The sequence below is a fragment of the Chenopodium quinoa genome, unplaced genomic scaffold (genome assembly GCF_001683475.1).
Source record: "Chenopodium quinoa cultivar QQ74 unplaced genomic scaffold, ASM168347v1, whole genome shotgun sequence".
In the NCBI taxonomy this organism is placed as follows: domain Eukaryota; kingdom Viridiplantae; phylum Streptophyta; class Magnoliopsida; order Caryophyllales; family Amaranthaceae; genus Chenopodium; species Chenopodium quinoa.
In genome coordinates, this window is record NW_018745024.1 from 107,418 (window position 1) to 124,646 (window position 17,229).

The 17,229-nt window shown below is 34.2% G+C and overlaps 2 protein-coding genes across 2 annotated transcripts; both read right to left on the minus strand.

Annotated features, from left to right (window-relative positions):
- Positions 1 to 1,129, minus strand: LOC110708830. The gene is made up of 2 exons (XM_021887054.1): positions 723 to 1,129; positions 1 to 519 (listed from the first exon to the last, which is right to left on the minus strand). Exons 1-2 carry the CDS (start codon positions 886 to 888, stop codon positions 314 to 316), a joined length of 372 nt encoding a protein of 123 aa, XP_021742746.1. The 5' UTR covers positions 889 to 1,129; the 3' UTR covers positions 1 to 313.
- Positions 1,130 to 8,533: 7,404 nt separating this feature from the next.
- Positions 8,534 to 9,880, minus strand: LOC110708230 (ribosomal protein S1, mitochondrial-like). Its single transcript, XM_021886317.1, has one exon. The coding sequence runs from the start codon at positions 9,606 to 9,608 to the stop codon at positions 8,799 to 8,801; it is 810 nt and encodes a 269-aa protein (XP_021742009.1). The 5' UTR covers positions 9,609 to 9,880; the 3' UTR covers positions 8,534 to 8,798.
- Between the last annotated feature and the right edge of the window lie 7,349 nt (positions 9,881 to 17,229).

The window sequence follows — 17,229 nt, forward strand, 5'->3', positions numbered from 1 at the left end:
CATTGACTAAAAAGTCAATTACCAAACACATTTACTTTTTCATTGACTAAAAAGTCAATTACCAAACACATTTTTTTGCTGTTTGACCATCTAAAAAAGACAAAAGTCAAAAGCTAACCAAAAAGCCATTAAAAAGTCATTTACCAAACATGGCCACAATCTAGCAAAGTAGCACAAAGATTGAGCATAATACCCTATACAACTCGTTACAAAAAATTGTTTTATTCAAAATCAGTACGGAGTACTCTGTAAATATAATTGTCCTATCGAATCCGAACCTTACACAAACACCATACTACATATTATTGAAATTTTATTCAGCAAACACCATACTACATTTGTACTCTTGAATCTTACACAAACAAGCTTGAGCCTTTTCAAGAACAACATCAACTCTATCTCTATGACTAGTTACCTTTATATTATTATATTCAATTTTACTATAATCATTTTCCCATCCTCCATTTTCCACCTTCCTCCTTTTCAAACTGACCCTTTTCCTCTTCATACTTGTTGATGCTGCAAAACGCACAAAATAAAATAATGAATTAGAATTTATTGACATTCCATAAGTTAGAAAAAAAAATATATAAAAGTAATTTAGTTGTCACATTTCAAATTCAAATTTCAATATGAACGTGACAATTAATTCCAAACAAAAAGGAGTAATTGAGAACGAAACAAAAACCCGAAAAAAAAAAAAAAAAAAAAAAAGAACAAACCTTGAGTGGTGGTAGATGAAGTAGTAGGCAAAGGTTCAGGAAGAAATTGAGATTCTAGAAGAGTGATAAATGATTTAAGCTCATTTTTAAGGTAATCAAAACGATAAGGATGATTAGTTTCAAGCATTTGTAATTCTTCCTTTGATTTCTCAATCATTCTATTCATTTTCTCTTCTAATGGCGGCAGATTAATGCCCAAGAATATGCAATGAAAAGGGCAATTAATTTATGGAAAATTAGAAATGGTGTAGAATTCTTCCTTTGGTTTCTCAAAGATTTTAAAGTGAAAATTATTGGAAATAATAAGTAGGAGGTTTTGGAAAGTGGAGAATTAAAAAGGCAATTGACAAAAGGAGAGTTATAGGGTAATAAAGTGGAGGGAACAGAAAGGTCAGGGGTTTGGGTCATTCTATGCTGTCTTGGGCTTAGTGCTGGGACAGGATACATAGATTACATATATGATATATCTATATCTTCCCAAAATCCCTATAAATCTGAATTTTGCTTGCTAGGTGAAACAATTTATTGTGGAATGTCTTGTCCGACACCACTAAAAATTCAATTACTGTTGATTCGGGTTTAAGGTTTGATTTTGGTTCGGGTTGATACGGGTTAATTTGGTTGGCGAGTTAGATTGAGTCGGTTTTGAGAATCAGCAGTTCAGATCAGTTTTAGTTTATTATTGTAGGATTTCAGTTAGGATCGGATCATAATAGATTAGAGTTATGATCAGGTTAGTTGGATATGAGTTTGGTCAGGAGAGCGGATGCGAGTTCAAGTTCATATCGGTTTGTATTATAATTGAATTGGTTCTTAAATGAGACATAAATCAAGTATAGACCAAATTTGGTCAAGATGAGTTGACATGGGCTTATTAGATTTTCAAGTTGAAGTAAGGGAAGGGTATTAATCGAATGGTTCGATTTGGTTAATTTTAGGGCATGTTCTCTTACGTTGAAATTTAGTTCAGTTCCGTTCAGCTCAGCTCAGTTCAGTTCATCTCAGTTCAGTTCAGTTCAGTTCAGTTCCTAATTTCCTTCTCTTATAAAATATTCAGTTCAATTCAGTTCAGTCAATGAGAACAAGCCCTTAGTCGGGTTGTAAACTTTTTAGAGCATCTCCAATAGTAAACTACAATGTCTTATAACTTGCTTTACTACATCAATTTTCGAGCTACAATAATTTAGCTACAAAGTGTTTCAATGATGACATACAATATCTTGTAGTTTGAAAAATAATAATAATAATAATAATAATAATAATAATTATTATTATTATTATTATTATTATTATTATTATTAAACGATTATACACATGTCACAATATGAGTGAAGTTTAATTGTTTCTTTTCTAATCAAACGTGCAGCTTGTTTGTTATACCGTGACCAACTAGTGGTTCGTGGAGACGGATGTACCACGAGCATGGTGCATCCATTCCAAAAAAAAAATAATAAATAAAAAAAGAACATTGTATAGAGATGTAAAGAACATTTAGCTAAAATGAAAATAACATTTAGTTAAAGTGAAAAGAACCTGTTACAGAATTGTAAAGATTAAAGAAATGAACATAACACTATCTTATAAAGAACATCATCTTCAACCTTTGTCACATTATTCTCAAATTCAACATATATCCAGATTCATCAAATTTCAAAAAGGAAAATAAACAATGAATTTTATGATTACAAAATATTCTAATTCAAATCTAAAGTAACACAATTAAAGAAAAAAAAATACAAAATTTCATTCAAAATTACCTTCGATCTTTGATTAACAAATCCACATATTCACCTTCATTAAAAATCACTCCATTAACAAAACAATGATCAAAAGCACTACAAAACTCGATCTAATGCACAACCATCATCTTCTATGAGTTCTATCAGAACAATTTCTTTTTCTCTATAAATTTTCTATATGTCTCTAAGATTTTTATTCCTCTCTCTAAAAAATTCAAACAAGTGAAATTAAATATGAAGAAATATACAAGTTTCTAAATTGAGATTGGGAAATATCACCAAAATTCTTCAATTATGGAACAAATAATTCATTTAAAGATTGAAAAAATAGATGTTCTTTAAAAAATATTGCTTCGTATTATGTTCTTTCTGTTTTTTTTTTATTTTTTTTGAATAAAAATAATATTCATTACATTATATTATCATGCTCTTTATTAATATTACGGATGTTCTTTAGATATATACAAAGAACATAAAGTTGGATGTTTTTTTTTACAAAATAGTTATATGTTTTTTACAAAACAACTATATGTTCATTACAAAACAACCATATATGATGTTCTTTATAAAATAACTATATTTTCTTTACAAAACAACTATATGCTCTTTACTGAACAACTATATGTTTATTCCGCCTTTTTTAAAGAAAACCGGATGCATGTGCATCCACCTCCACGATAAAAATTTCATACCGTGACTTGCAAGTTGTTCGCTTATTTGTTTTTCAATGACAAGCATGTAACTTAATTTTATTTATATTGCAAACAGTATTAAACTATTGGAGGTTATAGCAACTTTTGTTTCATATCAAGTAATTACAAACTCCAAATCCATATATAATACTTGTATGATACATGAAAAATGATTTGTTGATTATGTATCAAATCATGCTCCGAGCTGGCGAGCTTCGTTATATTTATGGTTCATACTGCTTCATTATCTAGTTATCATCGGCTTTCTTGTTCACTTGTTTTAAAGATCGCGATATCGTTGAGTTGTTTCAACAATCAAAGTTATCAACACAATAATGGAGGCGCCCCAGTTTCTCTTCTTGAGAAACAAGAGGTGTTTCTCTAGTGGCAAATGTGTAATAAAAATGCCTAGGGAATTGTAAACAAATGGTTTTTAAAGCTGAATAAATGTTGACTGTGAGTTCCGTTGAAGCAAGTCACGTGGGTACTGAAGACGACGTCAGATGGTAACGTTAGCAGCATTCCATTGTACTGTAGCTTTGTCTTCACCTTCACCGACAACAAACACCTCCACCATCACCTCTCTCTTTCGTCCCCACCAACACCATCATCTTCCTCTTTCGTCTACACAGGGGACAATCACCATTATCGGCGACAAACATAGGTGGCTTCGCCGCCAAAATCAAACAAAAAACCCAATAAGAAAGGGTAAAATTTATGGCATGGTCAACCCCAAAAGGGTAAGGGTGACCGTCCTCCATTGAAGCTGTCATCGAGCTTGAATTCCTCCATTGAAGATGTCATCGAGTTTGAATTCCTCCTTTTAAACTCAATTTCCTCCATTGAAGCTTATTCCTACTGTTAGCCGTTCTTTTTATTGATCGACACTTCTGATTGGTCTCCCGCTTTTGACGATTTATCGCCGGAGGTGGGAACTAGATTCTGCCCATTCTGGGTAGTACTTACTACTGACGACACTCACGACAGAGGTGAATTGCAAAAGGGGGTAAGTTGAACAAGGGGGGTAACGTTAGGTTCACTCCGTCAAGGTAATTCCAAATTTACCCACATGGGAAACGCTTCTTGTTTATCAAGAAGAGAAACTTGAAATTACCCACACAATAATATGGTGGCTTTAACAATCAACAACACTTAAATAACTAAATTTTAAAGGTACTAGTATTAGGGGAGAAACTAATACGGTTTAAAACTAAACCAAATCGTATTAGAAATGTGGTGCGATTTTTATTTTTTTGTTCCAAACAATTCATTTCAGCTCTATTCATTACAAACAATTCATTTCAGCTCTATTCATTACAATTTAGTCCAGTTCATCTCTAATCAGTTCAGTTCAGTTCATTAAATCAAAACAGGCCCTGATATCGTTCGGTGCTGTTTGAGGAATCCCAAAATCGAGTTAATATGGTTTGGTTTCGGTTTTAAGATTAGAATAACCAAAAATCGAAATCCAAACCGAATTATGGCCTATCCAAATTATAGCCTACCCCTATACAAATTTCTACCCTACACTTAAAGTCAAAAAATTAATAAATTTTTGTGTTTTTTTAAGTCTAATAATGTCAACAAATGTGGGCAATGTTGGAATGAATGATCAGTTAAATGGAACAAAAAGGAAGCAGATGAAAAATTTCGATGTGATACAATTTTCTTTTGAAAAACCGAATTTAAATAAATGTGGTTTGGCTTGGTTTTAATAGTAATATGATGCGTTATGTTTGAAAATTCATAAAAACGAATTAATATGATTTGGTTTCAATTAGGGCTATAAATCACACCGCAAACCGAACTTTCACACCTAACTAGTATTAAGAATGTAAGATTGTATAATTGATAGGTTAGTAAGTACTTCCTCCATTTCTATTTAAATTAACAACTAAAGTTTGAGGGTATTAAGAAATTTTAAATCGTATAATTGCTATATGTTAGTATTCTTAGTAAGAACTACCTCCATTTCTATTTAAATTAATCATTTTGATTTTTCACGATTGTAATTGGAAAACTTCCGTCATTAGAATTTTTTTTTTAGGGAACCATATTTAATTATTAACAAATAAGCACAAAACTACAAATGCATAATAACTTAAAGGCCAAGCCTCAATAGTCAATATGGATAGGCTCGGCGGGCTCAGCTAGAGTTCAGTAAAAATAGGCTATACAACGAGCCTCAATTTTAAGTTGGGCTCGAGCTAAGCCCATAAAGAAAAAAAAGATAAAGTGAAACGCTAAACAATGCCCACATTTCTCCCCTAACACACGCATATATAACATAACATGGAAAGAGGAACATACCCTCTTTATAAAACTACAAGATAAAATATACTTCCTCCGTTCTATTAATATTGCAACAATAGATTTTTTGCACTATTCATCACTCTTGTTTGACCATATAATATGAGTTATACGTTAAGCAAAATATAGTCAAGTGGGATCTTGTTAGATTTGTCTCATAAAATACTTTCACAATATCAACTTTTTATAATTTTTACTCTTACACAATTATAGATATTTAGCATATAAAAGGTGTTTCGAGATGCGTAATTTCCTCCTTGTTGCAATATTAACAGAACGGAGAAAGTAACAAATTACAGCCCATGTTCAATAGCATGTTCGATGTGAGTATTTTTTCCGTTTTATATTAGGCTATTAGCTCACACATTTTATTTAGGCATGTTTGTGTATACATAATCACATACAAATGTATATGCAAGTAAAAATTATAAAACTTTAATATTTGAAAAATAAAATGTTAGAACGAAATTAACAAGACCTTCATATGACTTTTTTTCTTACCACCGAAGGGGAAAAAAAACTACACAATTTATGTAAATAGTGTCAAAATCAAAAACATGTAAACTAAAATAAATAAAGGAAAAAGTACAACTAAAGAAGTAAAATTAACCAAGAAAAAAAGGACTACTAATTTATGTGAAGAGTATCCAAAGTAAAAAAGGACTACTAATTTATGTGAAGAGTATCCAAAGTAAAAAAGGACTACTAAATCAGGGACTCCATTGAGTGGTAAGCTTCAAATCCATAAAAACTTCCACCCTTGACTATTGATAATTATCAACTAGATTACACATATTTATATTATGTACTGAAAAATTATGCTGATAATTACCAACTAGTTCAATCCCAAGAACAACAGTGCATTAACCTTGATGCAAGTGTTATAAACTAGTTGAGTTTCAAAGTAATGATACCACAAATGATTATATAGATGCCTTCTTGGGGCGGGTATGGGGCAGGGTGGTCTACTCTAAAATCCATACCCGCCCCATCACCCGTGGCGGGTACAATTTTTATACCCATCCCCGCCCCACCAACCGCCAAACCTCCCTCCATCCCCGCCCCACTGGGGCGGGTATGGGGCGGGTCTCCTATTTAACCTGACCCACTGCAATCCCTAAGTCATGAGTAAGGCCACCGAGATATAGCACTACAAATTCCGTGATCAGCACATCAACACAAGATTAGCACCCATATACTTAAATTATTTTAGCTAGCTTGAACTCATGAGAGAGGGAGATTACGAAGATGGATTTTGAGTAGATTAAACTGAACTGAACTGTATTATTTAAGAGAGAAGGAAATTAGAAAATGAATTGAAATGAAATTAAGCTGAAAAGAACGAAGTCCTAAGAAAGCCTAGAACTCTCCAAGTACCAAGGAAAAACCAAACTCATCCCATTAATACATTTTATACATTAATACTCAGTACACTCCAAAAACAGTATCGAATAAACCAGCTAACCAGTCTATATAACTCAATTTGCTTCTCTATTCAGACGAATATCATGAACAATTATGCTGGATTAAGGTGTCTTAATTTTCCACACTAAACAAAATTCTTTGAGATTTAAACAATAAAATACCAGAACATATCATCGAGGCACAACACTTCCTACTTTAAGACTAGCATCACTTCAATGAAGATTCCCTGCCTAAACCCATTCTTCCTAGATAGTTTAGTTAGCTCAAGGAAGACTTGCCCTTTCCCCAATGGCCCAATAGCAGGTAGGAAAAATATCACAACTATGATAACCAAAATTTGTCCTTCTACACAGATTTTCCATACTCTGTTACCATACTTGTGTTGCCTCAATGAAGTGATTTTATGTACACTCACTGTTCAAAACTGGCATTTATAAGCCATTTGAGCCTTGTGGACATGGATAGATCCCGAAACCATATAACATATCGCTCCAAATGAAATTTAAAAGTTTTGATCCATTTTGAGGCAAACGAAGGAAAAGTAATGTGCTAGAGCCTATTGCCAAGCAACAGAGCTTAAAATCCCTTATCCCATTAGCTCTCTTTCATATGTTATTTGTTCCTTGATGTCCTAAACTCCCATAAAAAAAATGAACTTATTCAGTTCAATAACTATATTAGGATACGCAAGGCTAACTAGCATCTCTAATCCTCACAAAATTGGAGAATTCTAATGTCCCAATATTACTTTCTATTATTAATTATAGATGAGGCAGCTTAAGCTACAACCCCTACAGCATATCCCTGGCTATCATTAAAAAGTCTTCTTCCATTTTGAGGAAAATTAAAGAAACGATGTGCTAGAGCCAAGAGCAAATTACCGAACAGAGCTTAAAATCCCTTTCACCCATCAGCTCTTTGTCATCAGTTATTTGTTCCCTGAAGTCCTAAACCCCAAAAAAATGAATTTATTCAGTTCAATAACTATATTAGGACACACAAGGCTAGCAGTACCTCTAACCCTTACAAATTTGGAGCATTCTACAGTCCCACTAACCTGCTGTTATTTGATAATCAATGGGGCAGCTTCAGCTCAGTATCAATCCCTCTAGCAACCTAGCATTGCTGCAGACAAACTTCTCCCCATAATATTACCTTCTCTGTTTATCAATGCCATTAACATTCCCATTCATTGACAGATTATATTGACAGATAAAACTAATAAGTCAACAGGCTTTCTTAAGATTTAGCTCAATCTCAGAAACCCCAAATCAATACCAAGACATAGGTTAATGTATGTGTGTGTAATCTAGTTCAGCATTACAGCTAATTGCTAAGAATGAATTATTTTAAATTTGCGATAGCGCAAACAAGTTACATACATGCTTAATGTCCCGTAAATACCAATTAACGAAAACAATGGATGAGAAAGTATAGTCAATCTTCAGAATTTGATAATAATGAGCATCTCCCTAAAACGCCTTTTTTCTAACTTGCTCAATTAAGTAAATTACATGAGGAGCTACCGAGATATGGCACTATCCATAATTCTAAGTTTACCCTATCTACACAAGATTATCAACACAAAATGCAACAATGCTATTCAAAAATCATGGAGAACAACTCATCACTTCTCCAACAAGGGATAGTCATAACTTTTGTAAGGGGTACTCAAAAACCCAATTTCATTAAATGTAGAGTAGCAGCAAAAATTGCTTCAGAATACAAAAAAAAAGCCATTGAATTCCGAAACTATCATCAAATTATTCACCAAAACTATAAATTTTCAAAACACAATCCAACAAATTCAAAAGTCTAACAAATTCAAAAGAGTTTAGTAAGATGGAAATTTAAGCAAGACAAGAGGAAGAGAACAATACTCTTGATTGCTGTTCTTGTTGATGGTAGAATTACAAAACCACAATATTCCCGGATTTGAGATTAATACTCTCAATTGTAAAACGATCACTAGTTAACCTTCTCATATGATTCGGATGACGAAACGGAAGAAATGCAACAAACCCAGCAATAGCAACTGAATAACCTCCTCTAATTTTCCCAACAATAAACCCTTTCACCTGCGAATTCGACCGCCATTTCTTGCTTAATTCCATCCAAGCTCGCTTCTGCCGGTAGCGCCTCGGCAGAACAAGCAATGGTTCACCCGCAGCAACTGCATTCACATCCGCTGATCCACCCACCAAATCGTTAAACCTCGCAGTAGCCCGCTCTTTCGCAATCGAATCACCAGCAACCAAATCAATGAAAAACCTCTCCAACATCTGCTTGTTAATCAGCGTTTCACTTGTAGCTAAATCCAGAAATCCAACCCGATTTTCAAACCTGATTTTGTTCTTGTTCTTCACCCCAATTAACTCGTCTTGTAAACAAATTCTAGGGGTTCCAATTCCTGAATCAACCAAGAATACATCTTCGCTTAATCGAAGAACATCGGCTTGTAACGAATTTCCGCTGCTTAATTTGAAGCTTGAATTCGATTTGGGGAATAATTGATTCATGTAAATGCTGTGGTTTGAACCAGAGATTTGCGTTGATGAAGAAAATGGTTGAAGTTGTTCGCCATTTCTAGGGTTTTGCGAGGGTTTTGAGTTGATTGAGCCGAGTGCAAAGCCATGGTTGGAGAGAAGATTGGAGCTCCGGTGAAGGAGCGCAGCGGAGTTGGGAAGAACCCTACGAGAAAGTTCCAGTAATTTGGTCATGTTTGGATCAATTGGTTGGTTTTTTTTTTTTTGGATCTGATTCGTTTCAGTGGGGAAGTAATTGGGGCAATTCAAGCTTTTTTTTTTTTTTTTTTTTCACAAGGGTAAAAACCGTGAAGAGACATGTGCAAGTCACGTGATCTATCCCACCATTTAAATCTTGTAATTTTTTTTTTTTTTGGGATTATGTACTTTTAGAGTCGTCTTTTTAGTTGATTTTCAGTTTAGTTTAATTCAATTATTAATCTTCTTTTGTTATAAAATATTCAGTTCACTTCAGTTTAATTCAGTTCAGTCAATCAGAACAGGCCCTAATTTTAGACGAAACTAGCTTCAATTGTTATTCATTTGTAAACTGGCGGGGGTTAACTTTAGGAAAATTTGTACTAATCCCAACTTTGCTCCATTTTCTTTCATTTATCCCAACTTTAGATTATTCTATAATAATCCCAACTTTGGGGGTTGCTTTCTTTTATCAATCTCAATTATCGGTTACTTGTTGAACTGGCTAATTTCCTTTTCTTTTTTTTTTGAAAAATTGAAAAGAATAATCCCACCTTTTGCCCATGTGCTCAAAATAATCCCATTTTTTCGAATTTCAGAAATAATCTCACCTTTTCGAATTTCAGAAATAATCTCACCTTGTAACCCATCTTCTTAAATGAACCTCTTTCATTTAATGACTGGTTGTTTGAATTGATAACCTGTTTTAAAAAGTAATTTGACATGTGTTGCCTTTTAATTGGTTTTAAAAAAAATTAAAGAATTAAATTTTTTTTTTTTTAAAAAAAAAAAAACTTTTCTTCTAACTTCCCCTGCCAGTCTGCCAGATCCCCCTCTCCCTTACCACCATCACAACAAATCCTAAACCCCATCACCACCATCACAACCAGTCAGACCCATTGACCGCCGCACCTTACCACCATCACAACAAATTCTCTCCTTCCTCTACAATTGATGCCACCACAACCCACCACCACAGAACCCACACACACCAAATTGCCACCAATCACAATCCCTCTTAACTCCCGGGCTTCGCCCAGCCACATCAACAACCGCACCGCACCTCCTCCAAATTAGTTGTTGCCGCATAAATCAACCACCACACCACCGCCAAATTCGCCCAACATACCCCACAGCAACCACCACTGTACTAACTCCACAATTACCCCAACCTCCCAGCCACCGTGATGTCGCAGCCCTACAGTACAAATCGCAACCACAAGCTTCAATTCAACCCCAAAACGCAGCCACAAGCTCCAATTCAATCGTAACCAATTTAAGTGGGGTTTCACCGGTATTGGTGGGGCAGGGGTACGGTTAAGCTATCGCCGATGGGGTGGAGTGGGGTTGGGTTATGGTGATGGTGGTGATGGTGGTGGTGGTGATGGCGGTGCCAATGGTGGGGTAGGGTTGGGTTACGGTGTTTGGGGATTTTTTTTCTTTTTCTTTTTTTTTTATTTTTTATTTTGCCTTTGTTTTATTATTCGAACAAAAAAAATTACCTGTTGAAACGGTTGTAGGTAAAAAGGTTTATTTTGGGAATATGGAGTTACAAGGTGAGATTATTTCAAGAATTCGAAAAGGTGGATTATTTTGAGCAGATGGGCGAAATGTGAGATTATTCTTTTCAATTTTTCCTTTTTTTGTTTAATTAATGCCACGTGTCAAGAGTTGCTTAGCCAAAGAAATTAAAAATTAAAAAAAAAAAAAAAAAAAAACAGAAAAGCCCCCCTTCGCTGGCCACCCCACCAGCCACACCGTCCACCGAAACCCCAGCCCACCGCCCACCGGAAAACGAACACCTTTCCTGCCCTCGGAAAGCCGCCCCATTCAACCCACGCTACAACCTCAAATAACAACAACAAAAACCATTAGCTCAGCCCAAAATAAAGCACAACCCTTAAATTAAACACCGCACAATCACCATCACCACTGACCTAAACTGTTAGCCGCAACACCCATCTCCACCTCATCACCAATTTGCCATCTACAATCAGCAATTCGATTCCTAATTACATTAATTTCAGCCTCCAATAGCATCATCAACAACTTCAAATTATGCTCATGGAGTGCGCTAACAAGGGTGGTGGTTCAAGGGGGAAGGGGGAGTGCGCTCATGAGGGTGGTTGGTTCAAGGAGAAAGGGGGAGGGACGACAGGATGGGAGCACATATGGCTAACCGATCGACGACAAAGGCAATTGGGCTGATAACTCGAAGCGGGTTTTGATCGAGCGGCGGAGGTTGGATGTTGGATCGGCGGAGTCGGTGCTGCGGTGAAGGTTGCCAACGCGGGGGAGGTTTTAGGGGAGTCTGGTGTTTTCGGGGTGTAGGCGTGAGTATGCTGGTGGCAGAGGGCAGGGTGGTGGATGAGCTTGGGGGATCTGGTGTGAGGTTGTGTGGTTCTGTTTTTTTTTTTCTTTTTATTTTTTTAAATTTTTTTTATTATTTGCACCAATGACAAGTTGACACGTGTAATGTAACCTTCTATTAGAGGTAATTGATTTCTGTTGACCGGTTTGAGATTGAAAAAAGAAAACAACCCCCAAAGTTGGGATTATTCTAGAATAATCTAAAGTTGGGATTATTAAAAGAAAATGGAGCAAAGTTGGGATTATTATTTACAATTTTTCCTTAACTTTAAGGAAATTTAATTTTGAAAAGAGGTTATGGTATGTAAAAAATAATCCTATATTTAAAATAAAATAAAAATTCTAGTTACAAAATAATTCCTTTTCAAAGTTTTTATTTTTTTTTCTTCAAATTATCAATGTACATTTTTTTTAATTGAAACAATATCAATGTACTTGTCATGAATTATGTATGTTCATTTAGGAAAAGTATTTTAGTCGTTTATGCAATGTTTAATTTTTCATGTTAATTAATATTTTTTAATGGTGATAATTTGTATTCATATCGTGATTGTCAAATGTGGGTATCGATTTGTGTTCAACACATCAAATTTAAAGGTTTGTTGTTTATTCTAAATAAATTTTAGGTTCGTTATCAATTTATTCTAAAAAAAATTTAGTTTCATTTTCAAAAGTCCTTTTCTCACATAATCGATTTATCACAACTCTGACATAAATTGTGTATGTTTTTTTAGAAGAGCACCAGCACATTATCATTTCTACATTTATTGATCTTGGAAGTGATTTGATCTGATTTTAATTTATGTTCATAATATTACGAAGGTCAAATAATGTTTATTTTTAGCTTAGATTCATAGCTTAAAAGTCATGATAATCATATTAGTTATGTACATGAATGTGACAAAAATTATCAATATATTGCAATTCAATTAAATGTTACAAATACAATGCATGCCTAAAAGTCAGCAGTATTCAAATGTGAAAATATAAGTCATTTGTTTTATTTTTGATAAAGTTTTAAACTGACGGTTGAGGGATCGGAGGTGAACGCGCGAGAATTAAACCCATGATCTTTGTGTCACATTGACTCTTGATACCATATTAATGGACCAACTCAATCAAAAACTTAAGTTTAAGGTCGAAGCTCAAGATCGACTTATATACTCTTTCAGATAAAAATCCATACTGTGTGAATTTTATTAGCTAGTGCTTTAGAAATACGTAGTAAAACAATTGTCATAAACCGATAAGAAAATGTTTAAATTTAATTTGTAATAGAACATGTTATTGCCATATAAAATCATATTGTAATATTTACTTCATTTCCAAATACGTAAATGATCATTTTCAAATTAGTTAATTAAGTTGTTGTTGAATGCTCGTCTTAAAACAGGACAAAATAATGTTGTTTTATAGAGGGTCCAACCAGCAACTGGTTGGACCTGCATCTACCTAGAAATTGGCAAAGAACTAGGTTGCCAACAATCCATTGGTGTGGATACCCCCTTAGCTACTACTAGACCTGTTAATTTTCAACCCTACCCGAACCAACCCGTTTTGTTGGTCTTGAACCCAATTTTTTAACCCGTAATCCGATTTAATTCGAAACCCATTTGACCCATTAATTTGTGGGTCAAACCCGACCCGAACGTGTCCAATTGATCCTTTTTACGTTTTTTTTTTAAAACATTAATTTTAAATTTATTAAGAAAAATATACTTTAATAATCCCAACTTTTCCCGATTTACTGTAAATAATCCCAAGTTTTGATTATTATGCAATAATCTCAACTTTCAACTCTGCTTTCCTCCAAAAATCCTAAATCGGTCAACAAAGGTCAACAACCTATTATTGTAGGTTACTTGACACATATCGATACGTGAGTGGTTTTAAAAAAATGAAAGGAAAGGAAAGGGAAAAAAATTAAGAATCCCAAAGCACCAGCCACCAAAGTGGCCTGGCCTTCTCCCCAGCCTAACCCAAAACCAACCAACCACCAGCCGCAAGCCACCGATTTTCACCTTTGATCCACCTTAAATACCGGCAAACGACCCCCACTTTAACCCCACCTCGGAAACCGCCATCCCCATTCACAATGACGCTGCCACAATACCAATTCCCTCCCAAATGCACGCCCTAAATGGACCTCCTCCCTTCCTACACCGCTGAAATCAGCGCCCTCTCCTTTCCCACACCACCGAAACTGGTCGTTCCTCCTTTCCCTCAACTCAGAAGCCAGCCTTTTCCCCTCCCAATAGACCTTCTACCTTCCCCACCTCAGTTTCAAAATCTTTCCTAATGTTGCCTACAGTTTCGGGGCAAATTAAAGTTAATCGGGGTGGAGGTGTTGGAAATTAGTGGTGGGCGCTGGAAAACGGAAATTTGGGTCAGGATTAGGGCTGGGTTGGGGAGACTGTGGTCATGGCAGGTGTAGACACCCAAATGTGTCTCCCCAAATCCAAACCTAATGATGAATACCTTTCATGTCATTTGATTATCGAACAAAGCAAAAGTGTGAAAAATCTAGTGATGAGGATGTTTTTATTAAAATATCTCTTCTTTCTGTTTTTGAAAATATTTCTTTTCTTACCCTATTTTTGAAAAACGTACATTCCAGTTTAGTTTGATCCATGATAAGGGTCCAATAATAGTGTATTTGGATGGGGCTTGAAAAGACCTTTCCAACGATATATTATAAGCCCAATTCCGATGAATAATGAGGAAGTTATGGCCAAAATACTAAACTGGGCTCGAACCGGATCTTACCTACGACCCAATGATCATGTGGAGGGTCCAAAGGTTAAATCCTATTCCTAAACTAATTAGGATTAATTAGAACCTTACATAAGTTTCTTAAAGATCTTAATTATCCTTTTTGAAAAGATACGATTAAAGAATTTGAGTTAAATAAAAACTTTCCTTTTTTAAAACTTTTCTTTTCTTAAATCCTAATTCTATTCGAATTTAAAGATGTTCAAAGACAGTCAGATTTTATTTTCGTGCCTCATAATCTTTATCCAAATTTTGTATGGTTGAATATATCTTGAAATTATCTTTCCAATGATATTTTATGATATTAAATCCGAGCTATAACGAAAAAGATATGAATGAGATACAAAACTCTATCCAAAACTGATACCGTCCTACTATTTCGGCCATATATTTTTATATACAAAAGATTTTAATGTGACTCTAATTGTATTGGAAATTAGACTTCAAGATCTTTCCAACGACATATTATATGCCTTATTTGGACTTCTGTATCAAAAGATATGATAAAAACAAAATCTGCAAAAACTGCTGTCCACCGAGTTCTATTTCGATTCGAATTCGGATTCTTTTCTTTATTTTTCGACTCTCTTTTTTCCTATAAATAGATCATATCTCCCCTTTTTCAATCACCAACTCACATCAAGAATTTCTTAATTCTCTCTCCCTCTTTCTAGCATAGCCTTTTACAAACACAATTCCTCATACATTAGCACTAGACACACCTAGCCAAATTCGAAGTTGCCTTCGCCCTAGACGTGAAAGGTTTAATTTCTGAGGGTTTGGTCCCAAATCTTTATTTCAATTATTTAATTTAATTTTTTTGTTTTATATTTTCCTTGAAGTTACTAACGTGTGTATTTTGTTATTAGAAATAAGTACGAGACATCCAAGTAAGTGCTTTAATTGATTTATTGATTTTATGATATAGAAATCATGCTTAGGTTGTTATTTTGATTCCTAGTATCATGTTTGGATTTTTTTTCTTAATTTGATGTTTAGAATGATAACAATAAGTTCCTAGTATCATGTTTAGGGTAAAGAATATAATGTCAATTATGATTTCTATGATGTCTTTTATTGTCTTTCCTAATATTCATGATAGTATCATGTTAGGGCTATATATTTGATCTTTGATGTTTAGTGACATGTTAGGGTTTGTTATCAATCTTGTTAGTATCATGCCTAGGATCTTGCTATTATTATGCTTTAACATGATTATGATAAATATGATTATTTTATGATGATTACTATTATTATGATTATAATTGTTACAATAAGTATTGTTGTTGTTATTATTATGTTGCTTGATATTTATTGTTATTGCTTGATCACACCTTTATGCATGTTTAAAGGGAATTGATACTTGTAATCACGCTTAATAAGATAATTAATAATCTTGTTTAGGGTTAATGTGATTATAATTCAAGTGATCGCCAATAATAGATTTATTTGTGCATTATTATTCAACCAACATAGATAAATAGGTTTAGGGTTATTGATTGCATGTTACTCAGAAAGCGCACATGAATACGATTAGAATAAAGTAGAGGCCTATTATTAGGGCATGTTCAATCTCTTTTAGGTTGGATTTGTACCTTCATCCCCGAACTACCAGTCATGGTTCCAGACCTATTGGAGTTGACGATCTCTTGGATCGTTAAGGGGTGTAACCTTCACCATGTGAACGGTTTACAAGTTCTTAAAACTTGTTGGCGACTCTTTTGCTCTAGCTTCCTTCCCTTTGGACGCCACCATGCTTAAGTGTATGATCACAATGGGATTCAAGCTAGGGGTAATGCTTGAAATATTCCCTACAGCAGGCTTGGGGTTTGATTTTTAATTATTTATTATCGTTTTAAAAAAAAAAATTAATTTCTTTGTTTAAAAAAAAATATTTTAAAAAAATTTATTAATTTTTAAACTTATTAATTTCTTTAACTCGATAAATAAGCAACACGTGGCAGTTAGATTTTTTTAACAAAAAATTTAACCCTTTCCCTAGATTATCGGTAATCGGGATTGAAGTAAGAAAACCATGTGAAAGTTGGGATGATTTCATAATAATCGAAATAAGGGTCTACTTAAAGTAAATTGGGCAAAGTTGGGATTATTAAAATGTATTTTTCCAAAATTAATATCTAGTTTATTGGTTGAGTTTGATTATTTAGGAAAAATACACTTTAATAATCCCAACTATGTGCGATTTACCTACTATAATCCCAACTATCGTTTATTCTACAATAATCCCAACTATGCACCCAGTTTTCCTAGAGCAGACCTAGCCGGTCATCAACCTCATATAACAGGTTGCTTTGACATGTGGCATCACGTAAGTGGTTCAAAAAAAATAAAAGTTAAAAATTAAAAATTAAAATTAAAAAAACTGAAAAAATAAAAAATATAAAAAAAAACCCCTCTCCTCCATTCCAGCCACCACCATCCCTTTAGCCCAACCAGATTCCACCATCCCACCTCA

Bases quoted from the DNA above. Each gene is read 5' to 3' on its own strand.
- LOC110708830 (XM_021887054.1), bottom strand. From the start codon at position 888: ATGAATAGAATGATTGAGAAATCAAAGGAAGAATTACAAATGCTTGAA. The intron at 520-722 runs GTTTGTTCTTTT...TGCGTTTTGCAG, and splicing joins TTCATCTACCACCACTCAAG to CATCAACAAGTATGAAGAGG.
- LOC110708230 (XM_021886317.1), bottom strand. From the start codon at position 9,608: ATGACCAAATTACTGGAACTTTCTCGTAGGGTTCTTCCCAACTCCGCT.